The sequence below is a fragment of the Stomoxys calcitrans genome, chromosome 2 (genome assembly GCF_963082655.1).
Source record: "Stomoxys calcitrans chromosome 2, idStoCalc2.1, whole genome shotgun sequence".
Classification (NCBI taxonomy): Eukaryota; Metazoa; Arthropoda; class Insecta; order Diptera; family Muscidae; genus Stomoxys; species Stomoxys calcitrans.
The window spans coordinates 20,809,479-20,830,478 of NC_081553.1; the positions used below are offsets into that span (position 1 = coordinate 20,809,479).

General features: G+C 41.4%; 1 protein-coding gene across 1 annotated transcript; it reads right to left on the minus strand.

The window, feature by feature from the left end:
- Positions 1-306: 306 nt before the first annotated feature.
- LOC106094733 (fatty-acid amide hydrolase 2-A) lies at positions 307-17,216 on the minus strand. The gene is made up of 7 exons (XM_059363869.1): positions 16,989-17,216; positions 16,625-16,850; positions 7,261-7,478; positions 6,904-7,197; positions 6,718-6,834; positions 817-1,089; positions 307-736 (listed from the first exon to the last, which is right to left on the minus strand). The coding sequence occupies exons 1-7, from the start codon at positions 17,157-17,159 to the stop codon at positions 455-457; spliced, it is 1,581 nt and encodes a 526-aa protein (XP_059219852.1). The 5' UTR covers positions 17,160-17,216; the 3' UTR covers positions 307-454.
- Between the last annotated feature and the right edge of the window lie 3,784 nt (positions 17,217-21,000).

The window sequence follows — 21,000 nt, forward strand, 5'->3', positions numbered from 1 at the left end:
GTGCACTATCTGTCAAAATCAGTGATTAGTCCAACTCTGATTTTGTGTATGTTACTACTAGTTTGCGGCATTTTTCGTTGTTTGTGTGTGGCATGGTTTTTATCTATAATGCACACACAAAACCAAAACTCGTTGACAGATAGTGACACTACCTTGTAATTATGCCATGGTAAAGGATATGAGCAGCAACGGTTACTAGAAAATATCTGTCACGTATAACGGTTTAAGCTACGTCTCTTCCACAATCTGGGTAAATGGTAGTTTTAAGAAGCATTAGAATAAAAGAATTATTATTAAACACCAAACTTAAATAAACATTTAGCGGGTAGATTTATTAACTAAACTTAAGTCTCAATAAATAACATTCAAAAAAGTCTCTAATCAGTTCCACTAGTTAAAATTTCAGATTAATGTCCACACTCCCCATAACATAAACGACTGTAACGATTTCGTTTTAGGACTCTTGAGGTTGAACCCATCCTCCAAATGCTCCTTCCAGTTCGGCGGCAACTTGTAAACACAATTTATCCATGTAGGGAGCAGCCACCACTTGAAAGCCCACAGGCAATCCTTTGCGATCCAAGCCCATGGGCACATGTGTGGCCGGGAAACCCAAAACATTGAAGAGTAGCATAAAGAGCACCCCACTAATGTTGAGGAAGGAGCTGCCATTAAAGAAATTGGCTGTCTTGTGGTAGGTGGGTAAAAACAGTACACCGTTGGTGCCAAGTAGGCGCTAATAATAAAAGAGGAAAGAAGGTGTTAAAAATTTGGAGATAACCTAAAGACCAAGGTGTGCTATAATATTTCACTTACAGTTAACTCGGCATGTAGATTTTTCAATTCACTTCTCCATTCTTTGGCTTGTTCGGAGGGAATAAAAGCATTCACTTGTATCATCAATTCCACAAACAGAGGCATTGAAGTATTGGGCGATAAACCCACCAGACTTCGTGTTATTTCTTTTATGAGCTCCACCTTATTGGGTTTGTTTTCTATCGATTGAGTGATAATGCTGGGTAGGCCCTTAATGTTGGCCAAGGATGATAGACACATTTCGATGGCGTTTTTGAATCCTTGGATTTTCACCTGGAAGTACATGAAAAATAAATTAAAAATCAAGCAGCTATATCCAAATCTGGACTGATCTGTGCCATAATCTAGAACTATGTCAAGGGGTTTAACTTATCTCACTGTCTCAAATTTCGGCGACATCGGATAATAAATGCGCTTTTTATGGGCCCAAAACCATAAATCGAGAGATCGGTCTATATGGCAGCTATATCCAAATCTGAACCGATCTGAGCCAAATTGAAGAATGATGTCGAAGGGCCTAACACAACTCACTGTCCCGAATTTCAGCAAAATCGGATAATAAATGTGGCTTTTATGCTCCTGAGACCCTAAATCGGAGGATCGGTCTATATGGCAGCTATATCCAAATGTGAGCCGATCTGAGCCAAATTGACGAAGGATGTCGAAGGGCCTAACACAACTCACTGTCCCAAATTTCAGCAAAATCGGATAATAAATGTGGTTTTTATGGGCCTTAGACCTTAAATCGGAGGAGCGATCTACATGGACCGATCCTAAGCCAAATTGACGAAGGATGTCGAAGGGCCTAACACAACTCACTGTCCCAAATTTCAGGAAAATCGGATGATAAATGTGGCTTTTATGGTCCTAAGACCCTAAATCGGAGGATCGGTCTATATGGCAGCTATATCCAAATCTGAGCCGATCTGAGCCAAATTGACGAAGTATGTCGAAGGGCCTAACACAACTCACTGTCCCGAATTTCAGCAAAATCGGATAATAAATGTGGCTTTTATGGTCCTAAGACCCTAAATCGGAGGATCGGTCTATATGGCAGCTATATCCAAATCTGAGCCAATCTGAGCCAAATTGACGAAGTATGTCGAAGGGCCTAACACAACTCACTGTCCCAAATTTCAGCAAAATCGGATAATAAATGTGGTTTTTATGGGCCTTAGACCTTAAATCGGAGGAGCGGTCTACATGGACCGATCCTAAGCCAAATTGACGAAGGATGTCGAAGGGCCTGACACAACTCACTGTCCCAAATTTCAGGAAAATCGGATGATAAATGTGGCTTTTATAGGCCTAAGACCCTAAATCGGCGGATCGGTCCATAAAGCAGCTATATCCAAATCTGGACCGATTTGAGCCAAATTGACGAAAGATGTTGAAGGGCCTAACACAACTCACTGTCCCAAATTTCAGCAAAATCGAATAATAAATGTGGCTTTTATGGGCCCAAAACCTTAAATCGAGAGATCTCGTCTATATGGCAGCTATATCCAAATCTGAACCGATCAGGGCCAAATTGAAGAAAGATGTCGAAGTGCCTAACACAACTCACTGTCTCAAATTTTAGCAAAATCGGATAATAAATGTGGCTTTTATGGGCCTAAGACCCTAAATGGGAGGATGAGTCTATATGGCAGCTATATCCAAATCTGAACCGATCTGAGCCAAATTGACGAAGGATGTCGAAGGGCCTAACACAACTCTGTTCCAAATTTCAGCAAAATCGCATGATAAATGCGGCTTTTTTGGGCCAAGACCCTAAATAGGAGGATCGGTCTATATGGCAGCTATATCCAAATCTGGACCGATCCTAAGCCAAATTGACGAAGGATATCGAAAGGCCTACCACAACTCACTGCCCAAATTTCAGCAAAATCGGATAATAAATGTGGCTTTTATGGGCCTAAGACCCTAAATCGGCGGATCGGTCTATATGGGGGTTATATCAAGATATAGTCCGATATGGCCCATCTTCGAATTTACTCTGCTTATGGACAAAAAAAGAATTTGTGCAAAGTTTCAGCTCAATTTCTCTATTTTTGAAGACTGTAGTGTGATTTCAACAGACAGACGGACGGACATGTCTAGATCGTCTTAGATTTTTACGCTGATCAAGAATATATATACTTTATAGGGTCGGAAATGGATATTTCGATGTGTTGCAAACGGTGATGGGTATAAAAAGGAAAGAAGTGAGAGTAAGGTGTTTGAAGCACTTAACAGCCAGAATAATATGGGAAGAGCATTTTTAGAAATTTTTGACGAATATACTTTTGAAACAATCTCAGATGATGGTCTTACTTATATAGGTTAGTCTGAAAAGAGGGTACGGATTCTTATCTGCCCATAAATCGGCTTGTTGTGCGCTCTAAATCCGAAAACTATTCCTCAGGGATCTATGGCAGGTGTTCCGTGGTGCTCACAAAATCCTTAATCGTTTCCCATTCTATGCCCCTAAGTTCGTTCAAGTCTGCAATCGTATCCGGACCCAAGTGTCTGGGTCTATTAGCTTCGAAAACTGAGCATTGACATTGGAAACGTGCCAATGTCTTAACATTTTCTCCACTTGCTGTACACACGCTGTTCTATTCGCCTATTCTACGCCTATTCTATATAAGTGCGCCAGTAGTTGCATAATGATACCGAAAGTCGTACTGACCTCCTTCTACTACCGGATCCCCTTGCAACGACATTTGCTACGATATATCTCGCGGGGGAAGTGTCCTTCACAGAAAGTTTATATTTACAATGAATAGAGTAGAGAATACGGAGTTAGTTTCAGTTTTCTCAATCTATTTATGGAGCTGAAGAGTTTTCTTAATCAGGTGTTTAACCCAAGGTGCAATAGGGTGGAACTCGGCGGCGCTAGTGTCAATGCTGGGCAGAAGGGACTGAGGTAGGCTTCTAGGCTATGGAGAAGGATATCTACGGGTTTGAATGAAGGCTAAGCGAAGTAGGTGAAGATCTGTTAAAGAAGTCGTTGCCGAGACCTAGAATGGTGGTCAGTTGTTTAAGCCAAGGTGCAATAGGGTAGAACTCGGCGGCGTTAGTGTCAATCTGGGCAGAAGGGACTGAGGTGGGCTTCTAGGCTATGGAGAAGGATATCTACGGGTTTGAATGAAGGCTAAGCGAAGTAGGTGAAGATCTGAAACAATAATTCAAGCTCCGCTCGCGGGTGCTCATGGCGATGTGGGGAGCTCTGGTACGACACTCTCACTAATAGGGCGGCTTGGCGTAAGTCATGTTGACGATGGAACGTGGGGGCGTCAGGTCAGTTGTGTTACAACAGTGTGGCGACTCATAGGATGAACAATGGTCCAGGTAAAACATTCGTGACGATCTTAGGCTGCAGTCAGAATGCACTTCTGAGGTGAGGTCATGCGAACAGCTGAGTAAATTTTTTTATTTTTGTTTTGATGTTCCTGCTAATCTAAATGTCAAAGGCTTGATAACACAGCTGTGATTTTTTTTCTAAAATCTTGAGGGCGATGTTCTATTTGATCCAATATTCCACAAATGAGCAACAAAACAGTGTTATAAGGATGAAAATAAAAATATAAAACACATTTCAAGATACGATAAGTTGTAAAACAAATTTTATTTCTAAAACCACATTGACTTTTAAATTTACGGCATTTGCCACTCAAGGTAGATTCGTTGGGGGTAGATTTTTGTGGTTGTGCTAATGACGTTAACTCCATGGGCTGCAGTGACCACGGAAAATCATTTTTCACGGACATAAATAAGCTGATTTTTAGAAATTCGTGCACAGCAAAAAGCACATGGTAACCAAAAGAACGCAAGTAGGCGCATTGGATTGCTTAAGTACGCATGAGTGCTGCGCGTGGTATGTAACCCCAGCTTAACTCACACAATACAAACCAACCTATTTTCATTTTTTCTGACATGTACGCGTAAGTACGCATAAGAGCGCGAGGTATGTAACTCCACCTTAAATGTAGTCTCAGATCGACCGATCTAGAACATCCTTTCGTAATAATAACGCAATGGTATGATAGGACTAGTGGCTGCCTCACACTTAAGGTGGAGTTACATATTATGCACGCGCATTAAAAATTCAACTTTGACGCTTAAAAACACAATTTCAAACAAGGCAACACAGAATGACGCTCGAGTTCAATCGTCAGTCAAACAATCGTCAATCGTCAAGTTTAATGATGTTTAACTCTTGCGCGTTGCTTTTGTGCGATTTGTTTGCAGAGTTGATTTTTAATCCATTTTAAGGCGCGCACAAAGTATGTAACTCTACCTTTAAAGCCTAAACAGAATGAGCGCGTTGAGGAGCATCGGGTTGAAAAATACAAAGAAATGTCAAAAAATAAACTCGCAAAAGTTAAACAATTTTCAAACTTGACGACAAAAAACACTACTTGAAGTGTGGCAGCACAGAATGACGCTCGCTTTCATGCATCAAAGATGTTAAGTGTTTGGCTTTTCCCCGTTGGTTTTGTGGGGTTTGTGTGCAGAGTTGCATTTTTGCAACGCGACGCTCAAAAACAAAGCTCAGGCGACCTTCAGTCCAAACTGCCTAGATTTTCACCTGATTTTTATGCCCACCACCGTAGGATAGGGGGTATATTCATTTAGTCATTCCGTTTGCAACACATCGAAATATCAATTTCCGACCCTACAAAGTATGTATATTTCGGATTGTGGTAAAATTTTAAGACAGTTTAACGATGTCCGTGTGTCTTTCCGCCTGTCCGTCCGTCTGTTGTAATCACTCTGGAGCCTTCAAAAATTGAGATATTGAGCTGAAATTTGACACAGATACGACTTTTTTGTGATGCACGCTGGTTAAGTTCTAGAATGGCCCAAATCGGACCATATTTGGATATAGCTGCTATATAGACCGATCTGCCGATAAAGAGTCTGAAGCCCATAAAAGCTTTATTTATTACCCGATTTCGCTGAAATTTGCAACAGTTATTTATTTTAAGCCTTCCGACATCTGTCCTAAATATGGATTAGATCGGTCCATATTTAGATAAAGCTGCCATATAGACCGATCTGGCTGTAAAGGATCTGAAGCCCATAAGAGCTTTATTTATTATCCGAATTCGCTGAAATTTCCAACAGCGGGTTATTTTAAGCCTCCCAACATCCGACCCAAATATGGATAAGATTGGACTATATTTAGATATAGCTCCCATATTAACCGATCTGCCGATAAAGAGTCTGAAGCCCATAAAAGCTTTATTTATTATTCGATTTCGCTGAAATTTAAAACAGTGGGTTATTTTAAGCCTCCCGACATCTGAAGTTAATATCGTTCAGATCGGACTATATTTAGATATAGCTGCCATATAGACCGATCTCCCGATAAAGGGTCCGAAGGCCATAAAAGCTTTATTTTTTATCCGATTTCGCTGAAATTTGGAATAGTGCGCAGTTTTAAGCCTCCCAACATCCGACCCAAATATGGTTCAGATCGTACTATATTTAGATATATCTACCATATAGACCGATCTGCCGATAAGGGGACTGAAGCCCATTAAAGCTTTATTTATTACCCGATTTCGCTGAAATTTGAAACAGTGAGTTTTTCTAAGCCTCACGATATCCGACCTTAATGTGGTTCAGATCGGTTTATAATTGGATATATCTGCCAAAAAGACCAATATTTTGTTCTACAAAATTGAATAGTGGCATATATATTAGACCACTCAATGTCCGTGCCGAATTTCAGTGCTTAAGTTATCCAATTTTCACTGGATTGTGACGAAATGGGATTTACATATATACCCGAGGTGGTGGGTATCCGAAGTTCGGACCGGTCGAACTTAATGCCTTTTTATTTGTTTTAAAATAAAATCAATTATTTTGTAATCAAATGGTAAGAAATATAAGCGACACAACTCTTACCTCTTCAGTAGAGATGCCACCTTTTTCAAAACATTTAACGGCTCGCGTTATGGCCAATTTCATTTCAAAATCTGCAGGGACATGTAAAAAACTTCCCATCGAATAGGTATAGTAGATCTGAAATGGGAAATAAAAAAGAGGGAAAAATATCACAAATTTTCGATTTAACTCTCATATTATACCCACCTTAAGGTCATCCAATTTGACTTCCTCTTCGAACTTCAATTTACTGGCATTTTCTCCAGCCATAATATGCAATAAGATTGGCATATCACGTGCAAATCTAGTAATGGGACCCATTTGTAGATAAAAGGGGAAATCTTTATCGGTAACACTAAAGGGAAAATGTCCACGCACTGAGAGCAGACCACCAGTGGGCTTATGTCCAAAGACTCCACAAAATAGGGCTGGTAAACGTATTGACCCACTAATGTCAGAGGCTAAACCAAATGTTGTGGCACCAGCACCATTCAGCGAGGCCTAAAACGGGAGTAGCTTACGATGTTAATGCAAAAAAGTTTTAAAGTTGTTAGCAGATCTTACCTCCCCACTTGAGGAACCACCCGAAGAACGTCTTAAATCGTATGGGTTTAAACATTTCCCTGCCACACGTGTATCACCATCAAAAGCCAAACAGAATTCAGGATTAGCAGATACCAGCAGAGGAATAGCACCCGCTGTCTTAAGTAGTTCCAAAACATCCCCATTTTTGGGACATTTTTCGTTTTTTCTGGCAACGCTGCCCACACATTGTGACATACCTGGAAAATTTCGATTCATTAAAAACACTCTTCACAGCTGTAAACATTGAAAGTGAATAAAAATATTAAAGTTAAAATCTGCTATATCCAAAACTTGGAGGGCACTGTAGTGCAGAGGTTAGCATGTCCGCCTATGACGCTGAACGCTTAGGTTCGAGTGCTGGCGAGACCATCATAAAAAAATTTCAGCGGTTGTTTCCCCTCCTAATGCTGGCAACATTTGTGAGATACTATGCCATGTAAAACTTCTCTCCAAAGAGGCACGCCGTTCGGACTCGACTATATAAAAAGGAAACCCCTTATCATTGAGCTTAAACTTGAATCGGACTGCCCTCATTGATATGTGAGAAGTTTGTCCCTGTTCCTTAGTGGGATATTCATGGGCAAAATTTGCAACTTCCCCAACTTAACATGCAATTTTAAGTCTTAGCGTGATTAAAACTAACGGACGGACAGATACGATCAGAAAGGGGACTTACATCCTTTCCTGCTGGGTTTGGATTTGGTATCAAAAAGTACGAAAATGATGAATGTTTGCCGGGCATGGAAAGGGCTCGAATTTTGAGGAACTATTTGCGCCAAAATTAGACTAACTAAATTTCCCATTAACATTCCATTGAGGAACAGGGGAGGGTGGTCCGAATAACGTTTAAGCTCAATGATAAAGGCTCTCCTTCTTTATAAGGAGTTTGAACGGCCGCATAGCCATGCCACTTGGTAGAGAAGTTTTAACTTGACAGGATCCCCCACAAATGTAGACAGAACTAGTAAGGGGATGTTCTCGTCGGGATCTGAACCCAGGCGTTCGGCCTAAAAGGCAAACATGCTAACCACTGCGCCACGGATGCCACCAGTACAAATTAAAAAGCGCCACGAAAAAACAAGATTCCGAAAAAAATTTTTGCAAAATCTTACCGGAAGTGGGGAAATGGTACGTTAAGTACCGTAATCGGTACTGTTTGGTGCTTTCTTTGTAAATATTCTTTGTATCCATGAATTTTGGTATTTGGGAACACCATAGACATACGACTCTCTGATATACAGATTAAGTGTGAGGCAGCTAAACGAACTGTCCCCAACATAGATACTTTGAAACCGGTATTTTCGCCAGTTTCTTCTGGGAATGAAAAAATAAGCCAAAGCGGCCACTCAATGGACTAAAATGACTGGTGATATGACCGGCCATTAATGTTAATAGGGGTGAATTTATTCCAAACATCCTGCAGGGAAGGTTTAGGTCTTAAGGTAGCGGTAGGCCTCCCCAACATAGAGACTTTTAAACCGGCGCTTTCGCCAGTTCTTTCTGGGAAAAGAAAAATACGCCAAAGTGGCCTCTCAATGGTCTAAAATGACTGGTGATGTGACCGGCCATTTATGTTAATAGGGGTGAATTTATTCCAAACATCCTGCAGGGAAGGTTTAGGTCCCAAGGTAACGGTAGGCCTCCCCAATATAGAGACTTTTAAACCGGTGCTTTCGCCAGTTTCTTCTGGGAAGAGAAAAATACGCCAAAGCGGCCACTCAATGGGCTAAAATGACTGGTGATATGACCGGCCATTCATTTTACTGGGGGTGAATTTATTCCAAACATCCTGCAGGAAAGGTTTAGTTCCCAAGGTAGCGGTAGGCCTCCCCAACATAAAGACTTTTAAACCGGTGTTTTCGCCAGTTTCTTCTGGAAAATGAAAAATACGCCAAAGCGGGCACTCAATGGACTAAAATGACTGGTGATATCACCGGCCTTTGATTTTAATGGGTGTGAATTTATTTCAAACATCCTGCAGGAAAGGTTTAGGTTCCAAGATAGCGGTAGGCCTTCTAAACTCGGTAGAGAAAGCTACTGGAACTAGAATTCCGCTAGTCTGGAAGATTGCTTTGAGTCGTTAACATACATGAACTTTCACTAAAGCGGACATTTTTTCTTGGTAAATGGAAGCTTTTTATTCTATCTTTTAGCTATCGTCATAATCTACAACAACCATTTTGTCCCCAGTCCATGGGATACGGACCAGATAAAGAAAAACACCCATAAATTATCTATGAGATGCCAACATGTTTCATGTAGCCCCCGCTCTTAACTTAGGCTGTATCGACCCAAAAGGTTTCGGGTTAACCAAGTTTATTGACGGCAGTCCTCTGGCCTTTACTACCAAATCTTTGCAAAATCTCTGTTTTTTCATTCTCCTTTACTCCGTTATGACCCATCCTCAGAGAAGGCGTTAATCTCCTTCTTACACTCCAAGACTGTTCGTGACCCTACCGTTCTGAATGTTATTGCCAGTTTACTGTCCCTAAAGATGTTCCCATTCGAAGTCCTCACGTTAGCAACACATCACCTCAGGCATTCCGTGATCGCCCGAATCTCCGCCTGCAGGACCGCATTATGATCAGGCGGTCTAAAACATATATCAGTCCCTAGGTTTTCAATGTAGGCCCCAGGCCCACTCTGTCCTATATCTATAGTCCATCCATATAAAATGATCTTCCCGATGGCATTGCTAAGGTTCCGTCAATCCAAGACGGTGCCGCTGGCACAGTGCCTCGCGCTCGACCTCAAGTGTAGTCTTAGGTATTCGATCGGAAACCTCTTCCCCTCCTTACAGCTTTCCTATCGTCGCCTCGATTATACCGCGTGGTATGTACTGCTTCTAACTTCTATCCATCGACCTCAAGTGTCGTCTTAGGTATCCGATTGGAAACCTCTTCCCTTCCTTACAGCTTTCCTATCGTCGCCTCGATTATACAGCGATGGTATGTACTGCTTCTATCTATCCATTTTCCTATCGCCTTAAGTATCATAGCCGCAATGGTTGCCTAACACATAATCTGTATGGAGACTATCTAGAATAGTCTCCAGTGCCCTAGTGGGCGTGGTCCTTATCGCTCCGCTTATGCCAAGACAACATGTTCTCTGAACCTGTTGAACCTGAACCACTTTTTCTCCATCGCAGTTCACCAAACTACTGAGGGGTAAGAAAGTATTGGTCTAATCACACTCCTGTAGATCCAGTGGACTATCCTGAGCTTCAGTCCCAGCATCTGTGAGCCTTCTCGGTACAATCCTGAATGTGACCCTTCCAATTCAGTTTCCCGTCTAAGGTCACTCCTAAGTGTTTGACTTTGTCAGATACCGAATTCGTTCTATTTAGGAAACGTGGTGCATTAAATTCGCCCACCTTTGTCTTCCCCGTGAACAAGCAGATTTCGGTCTTTTCTAGGCTAACATTGAGACCCTTAGGTTTAGCCCAGTGCAAGACTCTTTCGGCCCTTCTGCATATCTGGTTCGGATACCTATCCCTTAGAATATATAATCGTCTGCGTAGCTGACGTGTTGAAATTCATCCTTAGTCAGCATCCGTAATGGATTATTTATAGTGGTCACCCATAGGAATGACGATAAAATGCGGTTAAGATTGGACTATATTTGGATATAGCTGTCATAAAGACCGATCTCCCGATAAAGGGTCTAAAGCCCATAAAAGCTTTATTTTTTATCCAATTTCGCTAAAATTTTAAACAGTGCGTATTTTTAGGCCTCCCAACGTCCGACCCAAATATGGTTCAGATCGGACTATATTTAGATATAGCTGCCATATAGACAGATCTGCCGATAAGGGGTCTGAAGCCCATAAAAGCTTTATTTATTACCCGATGTCACTGAAAACAGACAAGAACTTCGTGTACCAAAGTACTTAGATGAGAAAAGTTTCTACACGAACAGCGTCTACCTGCCAAAGTAATGGCTTATATTGGAGGAAGCAAGAGCTTTTGGTAATTTTTGAAAAGAGTTAAGGGCAACTCGTCAGCTATCCCGACTCTAGCCAAAGATGACCTAATATTCACTGACCCGGTTGTTAAGGCTAACATAACGGCTGGAATTTTTGCGGGGAAAGCAATCAACCACTCCTAGCGATTGAAAACGTATCGAGTTCGATGCCTGCCATATTTTTTTTTGAACACGTGGAGTTAAAAGGGTTCTGCGAAACTCAATGACAATAAATCCCGGTCCCGAATGGTATATCATCACTTCTTCTATGGAAGTGTTTTTCGACGCTTGCTCGTTCATTACGCAACCTTTTTATCCTTGCTTATCGTGCGGGAGTCTTCCCAGCGTACTGAAAGATTGCGAACGTTCATCCGAGAACCCAAGAAGGGTGAGGCGAAGAACCCTGCTAATAACCGGCTAATCGTGATATGCGCTTTCCAGGTTTGTGGAGAGCACGGCTAAACACCATCTTGTGATGTATCTAGAGTTAAATGACCTTTTTAGTGACCGACAGTATGGCTTCATCAGAAATCGCTCCACGGGAGACATGATGGCATTTCTGTCTTAATGTTGGGGTCGCTCTATCCACCAGTTTGGTGAGAGTAAGGTCGTGGCACTATGACCGCGGTGATGACTTCGCTCGATTTATATCAAAATTTCTTGAGGATCGCACTATACGAGTTGTTGTAGATGGATTCTCTTCCGGTGAACCCAAATTGACCGCTGGTATACCACAAGCCTCTGTCCTTTCTCTCTCAGAGAAAGACTTCAAATCCTATCTACTCATTTGCGGATGACAGCTATCTCTGTCATTCCTATTCATTCGACTATCGACCGAGTCTTCGTGAGATTGAACAGAGTAGATTTCAATGCACGCAAGAGGGCAGTGCTGTTTCTCGTCTCATAAACTATTCGCTGACTCTCCACAATCATCAATGTCCATCGACGGTATGGTTATTGAGCGATCAGACGCTCTTGAGGTTCTTGGCATGAAAATTTAATGTTATGTCCTTTGGTCACAACATGTATTTGAAGTGTCGAAAGAAGCATCCAAGAATGCCTTTACAGCCTTAGTTGGAATGAAACTCCCTGCCAAGAAAGTTTGGAATACCAGAGTACTTTTTGAAAATAATACGAGGCTACCTGAATGGTACAACCCTAATCCAGTTCTGGAAGGAAAAAAGTACGGATAACGTCAGGATCGGCTCAGCGGTCCATTTTGGGCCCAGACTTGTTGAACATCCGTTACGATGGGATCTTATGTCTGACAAAACTTTCCTCGTAGGCTACACAGACGACATTATGGCAATCACACTGGCAAGAAACACAGAAGAGGCCCAGCGCAAGCTCTCGCAGGCCATGATCCACTCGAGAAACTCGCTGCACTATCTGGCCACGCACAAAATCGACTTGTGCTGCAGACCAGACTTGGTGCTGCTGGAGGCCACCGTAGCGCAGAGGTTAGCATGTCCGCCTACGACGCTGAAGGCCTAGGTTCGAATCCTGGCGAGACCATCGGAAAAATTTTTTCAGCTGTGGTTTTCCCCTCCTAATGCTGGCAACATTTGTGAGGTACTATGCCATGTAAAACTTCTTTCCAAAGAGGTTCGCACTGCGGCACGCCGTTCGGACTCGGCTATCATTGAGCTTAAACTTGATATGTGAGAAGTTTGTCCCTGTTCCTTAGTGGCATGCTCATGGGCAAATTTTGCATTTTTTGCTGCTGACCAGACGGCGAATGCCTCTAAAATAGACATGCGAGTTGACGACGTGGTCATCACGACCAAGAAAGTTATAAATTGCTTTGGAAAACGACAAGATTTTTGAATTCTCTGCTCAAAGGGCGACTCAAACTGAGCAGTCTTATGGCAAACATAGGAGGGTCATTGCCTAAAAATGGAAAGTTTTAATGGGAGCATATAATATTGGGTTGCCCAAAAAGTAATTGCGGATTTTTTAAAAGAAAGTAAATGCATTTTTAATAAAACTTAGAATGAACTTTAATCAAATATACTTTTTTTACACTTTTTTCTAAAGCCAGCTAAAAGTAACAGCTGATAACTGACAGAAGAAAGAATGCAATTACAGAGTCCCAAGCCGTTGAAAAAATTATGAAAAATCCGCAATTACTTTTTGGGCAACCTAGCATCCTTTTTCACGGAAGTGAAATTGGGGCAGATAGTTTGCATGACAGGCACAAAACTCAACATTTGATCAATGTCCAGCGGACCACAGAACTAAAAGTGGCATACACATACCGAACCGTTTCGGCTCCTGCGGTGTACCGTAGAGCTCTCAGTACATTTCAAGGCCAGAGTGACATCGCGCAACCCTTGGAAGCCGGATGGTGTGAATAACAGCAGACAATATTGTAGACAAACTTATTGGTGGTATAGGGAACTGAAATGCCATATCACAGTACTGCGAGTATGTTCTGCTAAGGAGGAAAATTGACCTCGATGAGTATCAGAACAATGGGAGCTTGGACGCAGGCGATAAACGGACGAGGGTTTAAATACCAATTTGAAAGTTACTACGAAGTAATGCGAGAGGGATACCGAGGTGGTTTAGCTTTCAGTGGTGATAAGGTGGGTTTTTTGTTGGTATGGCACAGCAGTAAGCACGTCTTTTCACCTTTTGGGTCTCCCCATAGGATTTTCGCCGTCCTACCGACCGTTTTGGTGTTCTACAGGGTTGTATGCGCATTCTTTGTGTGCCAGGTGGCGTCCACAAACTTGGAAACCTTTCGGGTCGACGCAGTCCGAGTTATGGGCGTGGACGACGAATGCGCACGCAACCCTGTGGAACAGCGAAACGATCGGTAGGAAGGCGAATATCCTATGGGGGGACCCAGACCATGAGAAGATGAGGTTATTCCTGAAAGGAAGTAAGAAGGAGATCAGCATAGCTCTCGGTATCATAGCGGAACAAATAGGACTACGAGCTCACTTATGTAAAATCGAGCGGCAACTGATGGCATGTCTAGGGCATGCGGGGAAGATGGTGAGACGTTGGAGCATGTCCTATGTCATTGCCCGGCTTTCGCATCCAACAGATACCGGCACTTAGATGGGGACACAATACCAGAAATAAACCAACTCAGGGGCGTGGCATGGAAAACAATTGAGGATTTTGCAAGTAGCACGGAAATCCTAACTTAGATTTTCTTTTACGAGGTTACTTTTTATACCCACCACCATATCCGTTTGTAACACCTCGAAATATTGATCTAGGACTACATAAAGTATATACATATTCTTGATCGTCCCGACATTCTGAGTCGAATTAGCCATGTCCGTCGGTCTGTCGAAATCACAATAGCGGTCGAACGCGTAAAGCTAGCAGCTTGAAATTTTGCACAGGTACTTAATATTAATGTAGGTCGTTGGGGATTGCAAATGGGCCACATCGGTCTAGATTTAAATATAGCTCCCATATAAACCGATCTCCAGATTAGAATTTCTGAGGCCTGGGAACCCGCAATTTTTGTCGGATTTGGCTGAAATTGTGCATGTTGTGTTCTGTTGAAACTTTCAATAACTATGCCAAATACGGTCCAAATCGGTCTGTAACTTGATATAGCTCTCATATAAACCGATCTCCCGATTTGAGTTCTTGAGCCTCTGGAAGCCGCAATTTTTGTCGGATTTGGCTGAAATTTTGCACATGGTGTTCTGTTATGACCTTCAACAATTGTGTCAAGTACGGTCCGAAACAGTTTATAACCTGATATAGCTCTCATATAAACCGATCTCCCGATTTGAGTTCTTGAGCCCTTGGAAGTCTCAATTTTCATCCGATTTGGTTGATATGTAGCACATAGTGCACTGTTACGTCTTCCAAACAACTGTGCCTAGTACCGTCCGAATCGGTCTATAACCAGATATAGCTCCCATATAAACCGATCTCCCGATTTGAGTTCTTGAGCCCCTGGAAGCCTCAATTTTCATCCAACTTGGCTGAAATGTTGCACATAGTGTTTTGTTATGACTTCCAACAATTGTGTAAAGTACCGTCCGAATCGATCTATAAACTGATATAGCTCCCATATAAACCGATCTCCCGATTTGAGTTCTTGAGCCCCTGGAAGCCTCAATTTTCATCCAACTTGGCTGAAATGTTGCACATAGTGTTTTGTTATGACTTCCAACAATTGTGTAAAGTACCGTCCGAATCGGTCTATAACCTGATATAGCTCCCATATAAACCGATCTCCCGATTTGAGTTCTTGAGCCCCTGGAAGCCTCAATTTTCATCCAACTTGGCTGAAATGTTGCACATAGTGTTCTGTTATGACTTCCAACAACTGTATAAAGTACCATACGAATCGGTTTATAACCAGATATAGCTCCCATATAAACCGATCTCCCGATTTGACTTCTTGAGACCCTGGAAGCCTCAATTTTCATCCAACTTGGCTGAAATGTTGCACATAGTGTTTTGTTATGACTTCCAACAATTGTGTAAAGTACCGTCCGAATCGATCTATAACCTGATATAGCTCTCATATAATCCGATCTCCCGATTTGAATTCTTGAGCCCCTGGAAGCCTCAATTTTCATCCAACTTGGCTGAAATGTTGCACATAGTGTTCTGTTATGACTTCCAACAACTGTATAAAGTACCATACGAATCGGTTTATAACCAGATATAGCTCCCATATAAACCGATCTCCCGATTTGACTTCTTGAGCCCCTGGAAGCCTCAATTTTCATCCAACTTGGCTGAAATATTGCACATAGTATTCTGTTATGACTTCCAACAATTGTATAGAGTACTGTCCGAATCGGTCTATAACCAGATATAGCTCCCATATAAACCGATCTCCCGATTTGAGTTCTTGAGCCCATAGAAGACGCAATTTTTGTCGGATTTGGCTGAAATTTTGCATATATTGGGTTGCCCAAAAAGTAATTGCGGATTTTTCATATAGTCGGCGTTGACAAATTTTTTCACAGCTTGTGACTCTGTTATTGCATTCTTTCTTCTGTCAGTTATCAGCTGTTACTTTTAGCTTGCTTTAGAAAAAAAGTGTAAAAAAAGTTAATTTGATTAAAGTTCATTCTAAGTCTTATTAAAAATGCATTTATTTTCTTTTAAAAAATCCGCAATTACTTTTTGGGCAACCCATAGTATTCTGTTATGATTCTCAACAACGGTCCAAAGCAGATAAAGTTCCCATATTTTAGCAGAATCCATGGTGGTGGGTTCTCAAGATTCGGTCCGGCCGAATGTAGCACCCTTCTGCTTGTTAGTATTAAGAGCGCTCAACAAGCCGATTACTGGCTTAGGTGTATGTCCATAGTGGCATGGGGCGGATTAATAACCGCCTCCTCTTTTCAACCTAGCCTAACCTAAATGTCAAATAAAGTCAACTTACCTTGAACACCACAGGATTCTTTCACGGTGAATGGTATTCCCAGCAATGGGTGACGATGGAATAACAACAACATTTGAAATTCATCTTTGGCCTTGGAAATCAAATTATCTGCATGACGAGCCTCTTTGATAGCCTCCTCAAAACGATCTTCAATGACGGCATTAAGGCAGGCATTGACCACCTTAATGCGTTCAATATAGGCAGTTACGATTTTTTCAGAGGTCAACTAAATTTAAATGAAATAGGTAAAGAAAAACAAAAACTGCATTTATATCATATTTTAATCAACACTAAATTTTCCACTTAATTCCTTATCACTTCACACTTTAACTTTTTTTTTGTTATTTTCTCTCCCATTTTGTACCTTTCTTTCTTTCAGATCTGTTAGTAAATCTGTAACCGATTTCAACAACAATGGATTTGTTATAGGCGGATATGTGGGCTTGCGTCGCGGTATTATCACATTTAATATTTCATTTACAACGCAAGCGATCGCATTGATAATGAATGCCAAAATTCTCAAGAACGCGCTCATCGTTTTGTTAAGTTTCTAGCATTCGAGCTTCTAAATCAAACTGAGTGAATAGTACATTCAAATTTAATTAATCGCACAATGAGCTTTAATACATTGCTAATGTTGTTGTTGTTGTTGTTGTTGCTACTGCTGTTGTTTCCGAACCGAAAAATATTCAAATAAATGCACCTTTGAGACGAGCTACAACTTGCCCTTTCTATTCTAAGAAAATACACCCAAGGAAAAATGTTAGTTGATAGAAATTTTTTTAAGACGAGAGAAAAGGAGAAAGAAATGAAACGTCTATACCGCAGAAATGAGATCAAAACAAAACAAGCAAAAGCGTGCCCGGACGAATCTTATATACCTTCAACCATGGATTGTATTACTCTAGTTCCCTTTATTTGCTATTGCTATGCTATTAGAGCGATATCAGGCTATAAACCGATTAGGGCCTTACTTGGCTCGGTAAGAATCGGGAAATTGGACCATATTTAGCACACATGTTTGAGGTCATAGAAAAAGTCACTGTCTAAAATTTCAGTCAAATGAGAATTGCGCTCTCTAGAGGGTCAAAAAAGTATAACCGGGAGAATGATTTATATAAGAGCTATATCAGATCTTACACCGAATCGGGCAATACTTAGCACACCCCTTGAATCATAGAAAACGTCATAGTACAAAATTCCAACAAGATCGGATAACAATTGTGCTCTCTAGAGTCTCAAGAAGTATAGTCGGGAGATCGATTTATATGGGTGCTATATCTAAATATGGACCAATGTGGCCCATTTACAATCCCATAGATCTAAACCAATAGGAAGTATATGTGAAAAACTTCAAGCGGCTAGCTTTACTCCTTCGCTAGTTAGCTTATGGCCACAGGCAGACAGACGGATGGACTGAAATGGCTAGATCGTTTTAAAATGTCATGGCGATCAAGAATATATATGATTTTTGGGGTCTACGATCGATATTTCGATGAGTTGCACACAGAATGACGAAATTAGTATAACCCCAGTTCAGGAACTTTGAAGTGCAAGCATTAAACAAATAATAATGTGCTACGCTCTACCGGGCCGAATCTGTCAAATAAGCAAAAATTAAAGCTTTTAGGGGTTGTAAAAGTTGAATCGGGGGACTGTACTTGGAACAGTTGTTGGTACTCATAACAAAAAAACTCCGTGAAAAAACTAGTAACAATTGCGGCTTCCAGGGTCTCAAGATGTCAAATCGGGAGATCGGTTCATATGGCATCGGTCAGGCTACAGACCGATTAAGATCGTACTTGGTAGTCACAACAAAACATTTCGCGGAAAATTTCAGCCAAATTGGATAAAAATTACGGCTTCTAGGGACTGAAGATGTCAAATCGGGAAATCGGTTTATATGGGAGCAACATCCAAAAGCTATACCGATATGGCCCATTTGCAATCCCCAACGACCTACATCAATAAGAATAATAATAAGAAGTATCAATAAGAAGTATCTGTATCAAAAACGTGAGCGGATATCTTTATTCGTTCGAGCGCTATCGTGATTTCGACAGAGGGAAAGACGGACGGACGGTAAGACATGGATATATCGACTCAGAATGTCGAGATGGTCAAGAATATATATACTTTTGGCGTTGGTGTAGGCAGTGTCTATAGCCTATTGGGGGCATCCTGAAAGAAGGAAAGGATGTATAAAGTGGTTGGTGGAGTTGTAATGACAGTAAAAATTAGTGCATAATCCCAAGAAAAGTGGCTTAAATATGCATAAACTTGATGTCAACACATAAGGATAAATACAACTCCGTTGAAAGTACTACGAGGAGAAAGCTACTCCAAACTAGGATTCAGAATTTCAAAATGTGGGTTGACACCACGAACACTAATCAGAAGTCTGTTTTTGGTGCAAAGGCCCCTAGACCCCCCGAGGGTCCAAAAACCCCCCTTGGGGGAAGTGGACCAACCTAGGCAGTATGGGTTTAACATGAAAGGTATTGTTGAGTAGATTGCAATTATGCAAAAACATGTCTAACAAGTAAAAAGGCGTTAAGTTCGGCCGGGCCGAACTTTGGATACCCACCACCTCGGGTATATATGTAAACCACCTTTCATCAAAATTCGGTAAAAATTTCATACCTTATACTCATATACCTCATACCGATCTGAACTTTATACGACACGGATGTCGAAAAGCCGGAAATAAGTCACTGTGTCAAATTTCAGTGAAATCGGATTATAAATGCGCCTTTTATGGGGCCAAGACTTTAAATCGAGATATCGGTCTACATGGCGGCTATATCTAAATCTGGAGCGATTTGGACCAAGTTGCATAAACACGTCGAAGAGCCTAACACTAAGCACTGTCCCAAATTTCGGCGAAATCGGAAATGCCTCTTTTATGGGCCCAAAACCTTAAATCCAGAGATCGGTCTATTTGGTAGCTATGTTCAAATCTGGACCCATCTGGCCAAAATTGAAGAAGGACGTCGAAGAGCCTAACCAAACTCACCGTCTCAAATTTCAGCGACATCGGACAATAAATGCGTCTTTTATGGCCCCAAAACCTAAAACCTAGATATCGGTCTATATGGCAGCTATATCCACATCTGGACCGATCTGTGCGATATTGCAGAAGTATGTCAAGGGGCTTAACTTAACTCACTGTTCTGTTTCTAAATCAAGAAATCGGTCTATATGGCAGCTATATCCAAATTTGAACCGATCTGGACCAAATTGAAGAAATATGTCAAAGGGCCTAACACAACTCACTGTCCCAAATTTCAGCAAAATCGGATAATGAATGTGGCTATTATGGGCCTTACACCATAAATCGGAGGATCGATCTATATGGCAGCTATATCCAAATCTGGACTGATCTGAGCCAAATTAACGAAGGATATCGATGGGCCTTACACAATTCACTGTCCCAAATTACATCAAAATCGGATAATAAATGTGGCTTTTGTGGTCCTAAGACCCTAAACCGGTGGATCGGTCTATATGGCAGCTATATCCAAATCTGAACCGATCTGGGTCAATTTAACGAAAGATGTCGATGGGCCTTACACAATTCACTGTCCCGAATTTCATCAAAATCGGATAATAAATGTGGCTTTTGTGGGCCTAAGACCCTAAACCGGAGGATCGGTCTATATGGCAGCTATATCCAAATCTGAACCGATCTGGACCAAATTGAAGAAATATGTTAAAGGGCCTAACACAACTTACTGTCCCAGCAACTTACTGTTTCAGCGAAATCGGACCATAAATGTGGCTTTTATGGGCCTTAGACCCTAAATCGGAGGATCGGTCTATATGGCTGCTATATCCAAATCTGAACCGATCTCAGCCAAATTGGCGAATGATGTCGAAGAGCCTAACACAACTTACTGTCCCAAATTTCAACAAAATCGGATAATAAATGTGGCTTTTATGGGCCTAAGACCCTAAATCGGCGGATCGGTCTATATGGGGGCTACATCAAGATATAGTCCGATATAGCCCATCTTCTGCTTATGGACAAAAAAGAATCTGTGCAAAATTTCAGCTCAATATCTCTATTTTTAAGGATTGTAGCGTGATTTAACAGACAGACGGACAGACGGTCGGACATGGCTAGATCGTTTTAGATTTTTACGCTGATCAAGAATATATATACTTTATAGGGTCGGAAATGGATATTTCGATGTGTTGCAAACGGAATGACAAAATGAATATACCCCCATCCTTCGGTGGTGGGTATAAAAATTTTATCCGGAAGGTAATATGGGTATTAAATGAATGGTATTGTTGAGCAGATTACGAAGATGCAATAAAAATAGCGCCATTTTTTTAAATTTACGTAGTCGTGATCTACTCCTTCGTACCAT